This window comes from Dasypus novemcinctus, chromosome 19, assembly GCF_030445035.2.
Source record: "Dasypus novemcinctus isolate mDasNov1 chromosome 19, mDasNov1.1.hap2, whole genome shotgun sequence".
Lineage (NCBI taxonomy): Eukaryota > Metazoa > Chordata > Mammalia > Cingulata > Dasypodidae > Dasypus > Dasypus novemcinctus.
The window spans coordinates 18864153-18878730 of NC_080691.1; the positions used below are offsets into that span (position 1 = coordinate 18864153).

General features: G+C 39.7%; 1 protein-coding gene and 1 pseudogene across 1 annotated transcript in view; one reads left to right on the top strand and one right to left on the bottom strand.

Annotated features, from left to right (window-relative positions):
* The window catches only part of DIABLO (diablo IAP-binding mitochondrial protein), a 48237-nt gene extending 33736 nt beyond the window's left edge, over nucleotides 1–14501 (top strand). Inside the window, exon 6 of the mRNA XM_058281329.1 lies at nucleotides 13740–14501. Coding sequence (XP_058137312.1) covers nucleotides 13740–13936 — 197 coding nt within the window. The 3' untranslated portion in view covers nucleotides 13937–14501. The remainder of the gene's footprint in view (nucleotides 1–13739) is intronic.
* On the bottom strand, nucleotides 6553–7164 carry LOC139437012 (large ribosomal subunit protein eL15-like; annotated as a pseudogene).
* Nucleotides 14502–14578: the final 77 nt, after the last annotated feature.

Genomic DNA, 14578 nt, shown 5'->3' on the forward strand with positions numbered 1-14578 from the left:
GCATTACTCTAATACCAAAGCCAGAAAAGAAATTACAGACCAATATCCCTTATGAATATAGATGCAAAAGTACTAAAAAACTGCAGACAATCCAAATCTAACAGTATATTACAAGGATTATAAATCATAACCAAGTGAAATTTACCCCAGGAATATGGGGGTGATTCAACAAAAGAAAACCATTTTAATGTACCATATCAATAGTATGTAGGGAAATAACCCACATGATCATCTCAGTTGACACAGAAAAGGCATTTGATAAAATCCAGCACCCTTTCTTGATAAACAACATCAGGAATAGAAGGGAGCTTCCTCAACATGATAAAGGGCAAATATGAAAAACCCACAGTTAACATTATACTCAATGGTGAAAAGCTTTCTCCCTAAAATCAGGAATAAGATAAGGATGCCCACTTTCACCTCTGCTATTCCATATTTTATTGGAAGTTCTAGCCAGAGCAATTAGGAGGGGGAAAAAAAAAGACATCCAAATTGGAAAGGAAGAAGGAAAACTATCTCTATTTGCAGGTGACATAATACTATATATAATCCTAAAGAATCCACAAGAAAACTAATAGAGCGAACAAATTCAGCAACATCTGCAAACTACAAGATAAACACCCCCAAAATTAGTTGTGTTTCTGTACACCAGCAGTGAGCAATCCAAAATGGAAATTTAAAAACAATACCATTTACAGAAGTAACTAAAAAAATAAAATATATTTTATTTTTTATTAATAAATTTAGGCAAAGAGATGAAGAACTTACACACTGAAAATTACAAAACACTTGAAAGAAATTGAAGATGACCTAAATAAATGGCAAGACCTCCAATGTTCATAACTAGGAAGACAATATTGTTAAGATGTCAAAGCTACCCCAAGTGATCTGCAGATTCAATGCAATCTCTATAAAAATCCCAGTAGTCTTTGGTGCAAAGCCTGATCCACAAATATATAGGGAATCACAGGGGACCCAGAATAGCCAAATCAGTATTAAAAAGAACAAAATTGGAGTTCTCACACTTCCCAATTTCAAAACTTACTACAAAGTCTCAGTAATCAAAACAGTTTGATAGTGGCCTAAAGATAGATATATAGATCAGTAGAATAGAATTGAGAATATAGAAATGAACCCATGCATTTCTATTGTGCAAATCACAATTGTGGCCAATTGATTTTGATAAGGATGGCAAATACATTAACTAGGGAAAAGAATGGTCTCTTTACAAATGGTGCGAGGAAAACTGCATTTCCACATGCAGAAGAATGAAGTTGGACCCCTACTCACACCATATACAAAAGTAATTTTTTCTTTTAAAGATTTATTTATTTATTTAATTCCCCTCCTCCCCCGGTTGTCTGTTCTCTGTGTTCATTTGCTGCGTCTTGTTTCTTTGTCCACTTTTGTTGTCGTCAGCAGCACAGGGGTGTGGGCGGCGCCATTCCTGGGCAGGCTGCACTTTCCTTTGCGCTGGGTGGCTCTCCTTACGGGCGCACTCCTTGCGCGTGGGGCTCCCCTATGCGGGGGACACCCCTGCGTGGCACAGCACTCCTTGCACGCATCAGCACTGCGCGTGGGACAGCTCCACACGGGTCAAGGAGGCCCGGGGTTTGAACCGCGGACCTCCCATGTGGTAGACAGACACCCTAACCACTGGGCCAAGTCCGTTTCCCCAAAAGTAATTCTAAGTGGAGCTAAACTCCATTATTTAAAACTCATAAGAGAGACTTTGGGAAGATGGTGGACTGTAAAGACACAGGACTCTCTTTTCTCTCAGAAAATTAGTGAGAGGATAGGCAGAAAGGACCTGGGGAAAAAATTTCTAGGATTTAGGACACAAGAGGAAGACTGAACATCACCCAGAGGAGAGAGGGACAAAGGAAAAGAATCACAATGGCAAAACTGTGAGTTAAAAGCCTCAGGTGGAAATGCCAGCACCCTTCCCCACCCTATTGACATTTTTTCATTCTCAGGCCTTGGAGCTGGGGGCTATAAAGGGGGCCTCAGGGATCCACCTCCCCAGAACAAGGGGGAGAAAGGGACCCAGCTTTTGACCCACAAATTTGGTCTGCTATATCCCATGAGGCCCTCCAGGCTAGGCGGGGTGATGCCATTGTTTGTCTTAGGAGCCAGCAAGGGATGGAAGAGATCCAACCGTCTCAGTCTCCCTCTCCTCTGACCAGAATTAGTTGTTGAGGATGCAGAAGGGAGTGGAATTATTTCCCACCCAGGAAAAGGGGGAGGGGAGTGGGGACTGCCAGCAAAGGTTGGAGAACTGCCTCTGAGAAAGTTTTAATTATGAGGCTCTTCGCCTCCAGGCAGGAACCTCTTTGTCACATTGATCTGGTACATGTTGCAGCAAACACACTCCAAACAGGCATTAAATTGAGAGGGCTGCCAGTGATCACCATCTACTGCAGCTGATGAGGATTTATAAGTAATACGTAAAAGAGACTTAGCCTTGTCTATTTACAGCTTACCTTTCCAAGGCCCTACGAAGCAAGTCTGCAATCCATTACTGGTTCCAGGGCCCAGATTTGATCAACTAACAGGGACAATCCTAAAGACATAGAACTGGTTGACTCAAGAATCAAAGAACAGCAGTAATACACAGCCTTCCACCACTAAAACCTTACAAAAGAAAAATTGAACATCTGAGTAAATTCACCACCCTAATCAGATGCCTAAATTATAGCCATACTATAATTTAGTATGGCAAAAAATTATAAGCCATACTAAGAAAATGGAAGAAATGGTCCAAGAAAAGGATTCTTTCAAAGCCCCAGAAGAGACACAGGATTTGAGTCAACTAATCAATGAGATGCAATTTACCAAAATCAAATTGAGTTGAAAGACAGTATGTCTAAAGAGGTAAAGGGCATCAAGAAGACACTGAGTGAACATAAAGAAGACTTGGAAAGCTGAATTAAGAAGTAACTGAGCTCATGAGAATGAAAGACATGATAGATGAGATCAGAACCACATTAGAGACATAACAGGAGGCAAAACGTGATAGAAGAAAGAATAAGTGATACAGAAGACAGCTAAAATTGGAGAGAGAAAAGAATGGAAAAAATTGAACAGAGGCTCAGGGAGTTCAATGACAAAGTAACAACTTACATGTCATGGGAGTTCCAGAAGGAGAAGAAAAGGGAAGAGGGACAGAAAGAATATTTGAGGAGATAACAGCTGAAAATTTCCCAACTGTCAACAAAAGAAATAAATTTACATGTCCAAGAAGCGCAGTGTGTACCAATCAGAATAAATCTGAATACACCTATTCCAAGACCAAACTACTCAGAGTCAGTCATCAAAGATAAAGAGAAAATTCTGAGAGCAACAAGGGAGAAGGAAACCATTACATACATACAAGGGATGACCAGTAAGACACAGTTGGAGACTTCAACACACCACTAATATCACTAGATAGAACAGCTAGACAGAAGATGAACAGGGAAACACAGAACTTGAACTAATATGATAAACAAACCAGACCTAACAGACATATACAGAATGTTGCACCCCAAATCACTGAGTTACACATTCTTCCCAGGTGTCCATATGTCTTGCTCCAGGACAGACCACATATTAGGTCACAATACAGCCCTCATTAAGTATAAAAAGATTGAAAACTTAAAAGCACCTTCTCAGATCATAATGGAATGAAATTGGAAATCAATAATATACAAGAAAGAGGTAAATGCGCAAATGTGTGGAGGCTAAACAACATACTCCTAAATAATTCATGGGTCAAAGAAGAAACTGCAAGTGAGATAAGTAAATATATTGAGATGAGTGTAAACGAGAACACAACTTAATAAAACTTATGGGAGGGAAGTGGATGTGACTCAAGCAATTGACCTCCCACCTACCACATGGGAGGTCCTGGTTTGGTTCCTGGTGCTTCTTAAAGAAGACAGGCAAGACAGAAAGCCAATGCAACGGGCAGGCATGGCAAGCTGATGCAAAAAGAGACACAAGAAAGAAAAAAAAAAAACAATGAGAGACACAACAAAGCAGGAAATGGAGATGACTCAAGTGATTAGGTACATCCTTCCCACATTGGAGATCCCAGGTTCTGTTCCTGGTGCTTCCTAAAGAAACAAGGAAGATGAACAGACACAGCAAGAGCAAACAACAATGGGTTGGGGGAAAATTAAATAATGAAAATAAGTCTTAAAAAAACAGAATACAACAAGTCTTTTCTTTTTTTCTCTCTTTTTTTCTTCTTTTTTTAAGGTATCAGGGCTGGGATTGAACCCAGGATCTCTTATTTGGTATGCCGGTGCTCAACCACTTGAGCTATACCAGTCCCCTCAAAGGCATTCTTGAGAAGGAAATTTATAGCCCTAAATGTCTGTATTAAAAGAGACTAAAGAGCTAAAATCAAAGGTCTAACTGAACAACTGGAGAACCTAAAGAACCAACTATTCCCAAAGCAAACAGAAGGAAGGAAGTAAAGATTATAGGAGAAATGAAATTGTGAACAAAAAAGCAACAGAGAAAATCAACAAAACCAAAAGCTGATTGTTTGAGATCAAAACTGACAAACCTCTAGCTAGACTTAAAAAGAAAAAAAGATAGAAGATGCAAATAAATACAATCATAAATGAAAGGGAGAAGTTGTGACTGAACCCACAGAAATAAAAAGGATTATAAGAGGATATTATGAGAAACGGTATGCTAACAAACAAGACAACCTAGATAAAATGGACAAATTCTTAGAAATGGACAAACAACATTGACACTACAGGAAATAGAAGAACTTACCAAACAAATCACATCTAAAGAGATTGAATCAGCCATCAAAAATCTCCCAACAAAGAAAAGTCCAGACCAGATGGCTTCATAGGTGAATTTTACCAAGTATTTTGAGCAGAATTAACACCAATCCTATTTAAATTCTTCCAAAAAATTGAAGAGGTTAAATTATCCAATACATTTTATGAAGACAACCTCATCATAACACCAAAACCAGATAAAGACACAAGAAAATTACAGACCAATGTCTCTAGTGAACATAGATGCAAAATTTCTCAAAAAACACTTGCAGATAGAACCCAACAGTATATCAAAAGACTTATACACCACAACCAAGTGGGATTTATTCCTGGTAGGCAAGGTTGGTACAACATAAGAAAATCAATTAATTTAATACACCACATTGACAATTGAAGGGGGAAAAAAACACATGATCGTCTTAATGCAGAAAAACATCCTTTTTAATAAAAACACTTCAAAAGATAGGAATATAAGGAAAATGCCTCAATATGATAAAAGGAATATATGAAAAACCCACAGCCAATATTGTACTCATTGGAGAAAGGTTGAAAGCTTTCCCTCTAAGATTCAGGAACAAGACAAGGATACCCACTGTCACCACTGTTATTCAACATTGCACTAAGTTCTAGCTGGAGCAATTAAACAAGAAGAAAATCAATGGGAAAAGAGGAAGTAAAACTCTTTGCGGATGACATGATCCTATATTTAGAAGATTCTGAAATGTCTGCAACAAAGCTACTTGAGCTAAAGAGTTCAGCAATGTGGCAGGATACAAGATCAACATGCAAATCAGTAATGTTTCTGTACACTAGTACTAAACAATCTGAGGAGGAAATCAGGGAAAATTACAATTACAATAGCAACAAAAAGACTCAAATACCTAGGAATCAGTTTAACCAAAGAAGTATAGGCCCTATATGCAGAAAACTACAAAACAGTGCTAAAAGAAATCAATGAAGGGGAAACAGACTTGGCCCAGTGGTTAGGGCATCCGTCTACCACATGGGAGGTCAACGGTTCAAACCCCAGGCCTCCTTAACCCGTATGGAGCTGGCCCATGCGCAGTGCTGATGCGCGCAAGGAGTGCCCTGCCATGCAGGGGTGTCCCCCGTGTAGGGGAGCCCCACGCGCAAGGAGTGCACCCATAAGGAGAGCCGCCCAGCGCGAAAGAAAGAGCAGCCTGCCCAGGAATGGTGCTGCCCACACGTCCCGTGCCGCTGACGACAACAGAAGCGGACAAAGAAACAAGACGCAGCAAATAGACACAGAGAACAGACAACCGGGGGAGGGGGGCAATTAAATAAATAAATCTTTTTTAAAAAAATAGAATTAATGATTTAAATTAAAAAAAGAAATCAGTGAAGACTTCAATAAATGGAAAGACCTTCTGTGTTCATGGATTGGAAGATTAAATATCATGAAGATGTCAGTCCTACCCAAACTGATTTATAGAGTCAATGCAATACCAGTTGAAATTCCAGCATCCTACTTTACAGAAATAAAAAAGGCAATTACCAAATTCATTTGGAAGGGAAAGTGCACCCCAATAGCCAAAAGCATTCTCTAAAAAAGAAGAGCGACATGGGATTACTCTCACTGCTATCCTTGGAACATATTACAAAGCTACAAAATAGACACATCGATCAGTGGAATAAAATTGTGAGTCTAGAAATAAACCCTCACCTCTAGAGCAAACTGGTTTGTTTGTTTGTTTTTTACTGTCCCAGTTGTTTATTAGGTATGAATTTTACAGACATGACTTACATATTAGTGGTAATGGTGGAGCTGGAGAGTATTGTGCCTTCTCCAAGCTGCACGGTGAGAACCATCAATAGCGTGGTGGAACCTGCAGCCCTCTCCAAGGCCACAGCTCTTGCAGCCCACAGACATCAGCCCATTTATCTCCCTGTGCTTGTGGACTGGCTTGGTGATCCATTGAGTCAGGATTTCTTTTGATAGCTTTACGGAATGGATCAACAAGGATAACCTCAAAAAATTTGTGTGTGGAATCTTCACCAACCCAGTAACAATTGAGGACTCTCAGCACCCCACAGTGCCGTCCAGCTTGCTCCTCAGCAACAGACTGAAGGCTTCAAGCAAACTTCAGCTGATTAACACCATGATGGACAGGCTTGCCATAGGTTGCACCCTTAGGAACAGGGTGTTTGCAGCCACCACGGCACTCTCAAATCCTGTAGATGACATAATCTTGCTTGGCCTTGTATCCCAGTCTGCATGTTTTATCTGGCCTGGTGGAGTAGGGGCTCTGTGGAGCACAGAGAGCAGGCGGTACTGCCAACAGCCAACCCTCAAAAGAAAGCGCATCACATTGGACTGCTGCTTCCTCCATAGCTCCTGGATGTATTTGTAAGCACCCATTTTAGCTTACCCTGATGGCTGCCGCCAGATGGAAAGGAAAGTGAACTGGTTTTTTACAAACCTACCAAGTCCACGTTACTCAGACAAAAGGTCTCATGAACAAATGGCACTGGAGGAACTGAATATCCATAACTAAAAGAATGAAAGAGGACCCCTATCTAGCTCTCTATAAAAGGATCAACTCAAAATGAATCAAAGACCTAAATATAAAAGCCAGAACCATAAGATTAGTTGAAGAAAATACAGCAAAATATCTTCAAGACCTTGTGGTTGGTGGTGGTTTCTTGGATCTTACACCCAAAGTATGAGCAACACATCCAGTATCCATGTGGAATCTAAGCCCCTTCTTGACATAGATGTGGAATGGACACAAACAAGCCAAGGTCCACAGGAAGGAGGAATACAGTAAGGATTAGAGTGGACTTAATGGTATTCTATTCATGAACTATTGTGCTTAATAATCGAGAAAATGTGGCATTGGTGTAGAAAAACTGGCCGTGGTGGCTGCTGGGTGCAGGGAATGGGAGGAAGAGATGAGATGTGGAGGCATTTTCGGGACTTGGAGTTGTCCCAGGTGGTGCTCCAGGGACAATTGCCGGACATTGTATGTCCTCCCATAGCCCAATGGATGGAACGTGGGAGAGTGTGGGCTGTGGTGTGGACCACAGGCCATGGGGTGCAGCGATGCCCAGAGATGTACTCACCAGATGCAATGGATGTGTCATGATGATGGGGGAGAATGTTACTGTGGAGGGAGTCGTGGGGTGGGGGCGCTAGGGGTGAATGGGGACCTCATATTTTTTGAATGTAATATTTTTTAAAAAATGAATAAATTGAGTAGAATTTGGGGAAGAAAAAAAAAGCATGAGCAACAAAAGAAAAAATAGATAAATGTGGCTCTGTAAAAATTAGATAGTTTTGCATCTAACAAGACTTTGTCAAACAGGTGAAAGGCAGCTGACTCAATGGGAAAAAATATTTTGGACCGATAAAGGTTTAATGCCCATGATACATAAAGTGATGTTACAACTCAACAATGAAAAAACAAATGACAATTTAAAAAATGGGCAAAAGACTTGAAGAGACATTTGTCCAAAGAGGAAATACAAATGGCAAAAAAAAACACAAAAAAAATTCAAATCACTAGTAATTAGGGAAATGCACATCAAAGCTACAGTGAGATATCATTTCACACCTCTTAGAATGGCCACTATTAAAAACAGAGAGAACTTAATGTATTTAAGAAGATGTGAAGAGAGAGGAATACTTCTGCAGTGTTGGTGGGAATGTAGAATGATACACTCTGGAAAACTCTTTAGCGGTTCCCTAAGGAAGTTGAATATAGATTTGCTATATGACCTGGCAATACCACTACTAGGTATATCCCCAGAAGACTGAGAGCAGTGACCTGAACAGACATCTGACATTGATGTTCCTAGTGGCATTATTCACAGTTGCCAAAAGATGGAAGCAACCTAGGTGTCCATCAGCCAATGAATGGATAAACTGTGATATATATACATGATGGAATATTAAGCAGCTCTAAGAAGAAATGAAGTCATGAAGTATATGACAACATAGGTAGAGCTGGAGGACATTATGTTGAGTGAAGCAAATCAGACACAAAAGGACAGATACTGTATGATTGTGGTACTACGATCTAAATATATTGCATAATCTCATGGAGTTAATAACTTGAATATGGATCACGAGAAATAGAATGAGATTAGAGAATGGAAAGCCTAGGATTAATCTCTGCAGAATTGGTAAAAATGTTCATAAATCTTTGGAAATGAATAGAAATGGTGAAAGCACATCATAGTGCTTGTAACTGGCAGTGCTAATATATGGGTATGACTGCTTAAAAGGGAAAGTCTAAGGTCATGTATATTACTAGAAGGAAAGCTAAAATGTAACATGGGACTGTATAGCATAGTGAAACCTCATGTGAAATATGAATATAGGTAATATTGTATATGTAAGACTTTCTTTGAAACTGAACAAATGTATATTAATGTTTCACGATGTTAATATCTGGCAAAAATACAGCCAAAGCAAAATACGACAGTACTGGATAATATATATTAATAATCTTCCATTAAGGGCTAAAAAAAGGAATATATACTGAAAGAAACTAGACAGAAAGGCACTACATATTGTTTGGTTCCATCTCTATAAAATAGAAGTAGAAAGATGGAAACAGAAGAGCAGTTGTGTAAAGCAGAGGAAGGATAGAGATTGAGAGGTGATTATTAAGGGGTAGAGCTTTTGTTTTTTATTATTACTAGAACAAAAACGCTTTAATGATTGAAGCGATAAATGCATAACTGTGATTATACCACATACTATGGATTGTATACTTTGGATGGATTGAACGTTATAGATAGATTGTATTCTTTATTAATATGTATCAATAAAATTTACTTTTAAAAATTAAAAAAAAAATAGGGGAGTGGATATGGCTTAAGCAGTTGGGCACCTCCCTCCCACATAGGAGGTCCCGGGTTTGGTTCCCAGTGCCTCCTAAAGAAGAAACAGACAACAGGCAAAAACAATGAGAAAAAACAAAATGAGCGCATGAGGGAGCCATCTTAGGGGCGAAAGCTGACTAAATCCCAAAAACATTATTAAAAAGAAAAAGCTCATAAGAGCTAAGCCATACGAGCTAAAACCATAAAACTATTAGAAGATGACATAGTCAAAATCCTTCATAACCTTGAATTTGGTATTGATTTCTTAGATTTGAAACCAAAATGAGCAACAAAAGAAAAAATAGGTAAAAGGGACTTAACTGAAATTTAAAACATTTAAACATCAAAGGACATTATCAAGAAAGTGAAAGACCTACACAATGAGAGAAAATAGTTGCAATCTGTATATCTGATAAGGGTTTAATATACAGAACATACTGCTACCAGTCAACAAAAAGACAACCCAATTTAAAAAATGAGCAAAGGACTTGAGTGTCATTTAATGAAGATATACAGTGGCCAAAAGGACAATGAAAAGATGCCATACATCATCAGGGAAATGTAAATAACCACAAGATAGTATTTCATACACACTAAGGCAGCTGTTACTTTAAAAAGACATAAAATAATAAGATCTAGCAAGGATGTGGAGAAATTGGAATCCTGTGTTGGTGGTGGGAATGTAAAATGGTGCAACTGCTGTGGAAAAGAGTTTGGTGGTTTCTCAAAAAGTTGGACATAGACTTACTATATGACCTGGCAACACCCTTCAATCCAAAAGAATTGAAAACAGGGACACAAAGAGATTTTTGCACACCAGTGCTTATAGCAGCATTATTCACAGTAGCCAAAAGGTGAAAGCAACCCACATATCTATCAACAGACAAATGGATAAGCAAATGTGGTCTATACATAAAATTGGAATATTACTTAGCAGTACAAAGGAATGATGTTCTGATACATAGGACAACATGGATGAACCCTGAATACATCGTATGGAGTGAAATAAGCCAGACACAAAAGGATAAATAATGTATGATTCTACTTACATGAATCCTAGAATAAACCTAGAATAAACAAATTTATAGAGAAAATAGAGGTTGCTGGGGTAGGGGAATGGGCACTTAGTGCTCAGTGGGTACAGAAGTTTCTGTTTAGGGTGATAAAAAAAACTTTTGGTATTGGATGGTAGTGATGGTAGCACAACATTGTAAATATAAATACCACTGAACTATGTACCTGAAAGTCATTAAATGGGAAATTTTGATTTATATATAGTGCCATGAGTTTTTTAAGATAGAAAAAAGAAGATACCCATCATGAAATTGTATGCCTAACTATAGCAAAAATTGATAGAATTACAAGGAGAAACTGAGTTTTACACAATCTCAGGGACTCACTGGTCAAGATGACCAAAAAAATTAAGGCTATTAAGGGTTCAGACAGATGAGTTTAACAAGCTTGACTATATACTGACTCTTTTTTTTTAAGACTTATTTATTCCCTCCCCCTTGCCGCTTGCGCTCACTGTCTGCTCTCTCTGTCCCTTTACTCTTCGTTCTTCTGTGTCTGCTTATCTTCTCTTTAGGAGGCACCGGGAACCAATCCCAGGACCTTCTGATGTGGGAGAGAGAGCTCCCTGGTTTGTTGTGTTTCTCACTGTCTTTCCTCTGTGTCTCTTTTTTGGTGCATGGCCCTGTTGCGTCAGCTTGTGGCATGGGCCAGCTCACTTTCATCATGAAGCCCTGGGAACCAAACCTGGGACTTCCCATATGATAGGTGGGAGCCCAGTTGCTTGAGCTACATCCACTTCCCTATATACTGACTTTAAATCTTTGTTCCCAAAAGAAAATAAGCATTCTTTTCAAGCACAAATAGGATGTGTACAAAAATGATTTTCTGCTAGGTTGCAAAGACTCAATAAATTGCAAAAAAAAAAAGTTGACATACCAAATTCACTGATCTTCATCCCCCACCAAAAAGAAAATTCCTTACAACTATGTTAAAAAAAAAAGCTTCTGAAAAACATGGTTTAAAGAAGAAATCAAAATTTATATTTAAAAATACTTAGAACTGTGATAATAAGGACCACACAAAGCAGAAAAGGGATAGTAGCCATACTAGCTTTTAAAAGAGAAATTTACACCTTAAAGGCATTTGTCAGAATACAAAGAATAGCCACAAATAACATGTAATATTCACTCTAACACAAAGCACTGGAAATAAACTTCTAATTCAGTAAATTAGTAAAAGTGTAAAATAAATCCAAAGAAATAAAGGTAAAAGAAAGAAATAATCCATCAAAAAAGGCAAAATCTGTGTCTATAAAGGGTTATAATAGATAGAGGTTGTATCTTCAGAAAACATAATTCCTACATTATAGAAACTGTGTCAGTACATAAAATGACAGCCTTCCAACTATTATCATTTTATATAGCCAGCACAGCCCTGGTCCCAAGCTGGACTGAACAGCATGCACATGCCCACACACACAACACTGTACTTCAGTATCACTTATATAGATGTAAATCAAATGTCAATCCAGTCAATCTACCCTTAAAATATGATTGTTTGGGAAAGGTATGTGAGCTGGCCCACATGGAGTACTGCCCTGCCTGGAGAGCTGATGCAGCAAGATGATGCAACAAAAAGAAACACAAAGGAGAGATAATAAGAGATGCAACAAGACCAGGGAGCTGAGGTGGTGCAAGAAAATGATCATCTCTCCCCAACTTGGGAAGGTCCCAGAGTGGGTTCCCAGAGCTGCCTAATGAAGAACACACAGCGAACACACAGAAGAACACACAGCGAACGGACACAGAGCAGACAATGGAGGGAGGGGGGAGAAATTTTAAAAAAAAAAAAGATTGTTCAACATTGAGGAAAAAGCAATTCACTGTTTGAGACTGCCTTCGATAAAATGTAGTACCCATCTATGATTTATGTCTAAGCACAAATATAATTACAAGAGACTTTTTTTTAACATGATAAAGGTTAAGTGAGCCTACTTGGTGAAACATCTGGCATTTCCATCAAGGTCAGAAAGAAGAGAGTGATGCCTCCTTTCCCTGTACTGACAGTTTTCATTAATGCAGTAAGATAGAAAAGAACTTAAATGTTTTCTAGAGGAATTGATTAAAAATATGCACAGACATGTAATGAAATATAATAACCATAGGTAAATGGAATAAGCTTAAAACATTTTGAAATGAAAAAAAGGAAAATATGTTCAGTAAACACCTTTCATACCAATAATTAAATTATTTTCCTATACATACCATTTGTACACAAATTTTTAAAAGGTGGAAAAAGATAACTTTTTTTTTTTAAAGATTTTTTATTTATTTAATTCCCCTCCCCTCCCCCGGTTGTCTGTTTTCTGTGTCCTTTTGCTGCGTCTTGTTTCTTTGCCCGCCTTTGTTGTCATCAGCGGCACGGGAAGTGTGGGCGGCGCCATTCCTAGGCAGGCTGCACTGGGCGGCTCTCCTTACGGGTGCACTCCTTGCGCGTGGGGCTCCCTACGCGGGGGACACCCCTGTGTGGCAGGGCACTCCTTGCGCGCATCAGCACTGCGCATGGGCCAGCTCCACACGGGTCAAGGAGGCCCGGGGTTTGAACCGCGGACCTCCCACGTGGTAGACGGCGCCCTAACCACTGGGCCAAAGTCCGTTTCCCAAGATAACCTTTTAAACTTCCAACAGAGTTGTAGCTGAAGATTATGTAAAGTGATCAAAGAAATTTCTGACAATATTAGTGTTTTAATTGTTCAAAAAAATTATTTGTACAGTTAAAAATTAATAAAAAAGGTCTGTACAAGAGCTTTGTAACTATAAATGACTGTGGGAATTGTGTTTACTCATAATATTGGTGGCTGCTGATTGCTAGAGAATACTAGGGTTTTTGACAATAGTGTTCCTGGTGAAATGCAAACCCGAGCAGAAGGTGGAAGCTTCTCTCCAAAGAGAAGTCAGGCAGGGAGGTCAGGGAAAAGGTGTCCCAGGTGGAGCTCAGATTATCACCATGGAGCTCCCCCCACCTCCCCAGTGCCTACTTGTGGCTCATTCCCTGTCTGCTCAGCTTAAAATTATCCCATTTTTTTGTCAGGAGCAGATCAGGCCTCTATAACGTCCAGAAATCACATTCAGCTGGTGAAGTCACAGGTGCAGGAGGTGCGCCAGCTCTCCCAGAAGGCAGAAACCAAGTTGGCAGAGGCACAGACAGAAGAACTCCGCCAGAAAATGAAGGAGGAAGGTGAAGAGAGGGTGGAGCCAGAGCAGGAAGCCTACCTGCGGGAGGATTGAGGGCCCTAGCCCGGCTGCCCACGGCTGCCCACGGCTGCCCACGGCAAGGGGAAAGCAAGGGTGGACACCATCCAGCCCAGCGGTCGCCACAACCTGCCCTGCAGAGAAGAGGCCTTCCATCTTGGCACCTCTGTGATTTTGAGTGCTGGACCCCTTCCCCACCCCGTGGTCTCAGACTTGCACTGGGCCTGGGTCTTAGCCCCTTGACACCGCACCCTGTTTTACATTTCACCCCACTCAGCACAGCTGCCCTCTCCCACTCATCTTTTTACCTCACACACAAAAGCATCTCACCAACTTGGGCTAGTGAAGGAACACCTTTTTGTCATGCCCATAATTTCAGTAACTATTTAACCACATCTTATTCATGTTTTCAAATATGATTTAGTATTTGCTCTCTTCAAAAGGATGTGGTTTTCCGGAGGGGAGGGGCGCTGTCCTTGTTTATAAGGTTTCTTTTTCTATGGTCTTCTCTGTAAGGACAGTTCAGGCCTAGGAGCCAAGTGTATTATTAAGCGAATAAATGCAGCATGTTTACTTGGTGCTCAACAGGACTTAATCCTAACAGATGCCTCTTGTTTCTTTCCTCTCTATTGTATCCAAAGAATAACTTTTTTTGCATTTAAAAAGTGTATGTGTCTC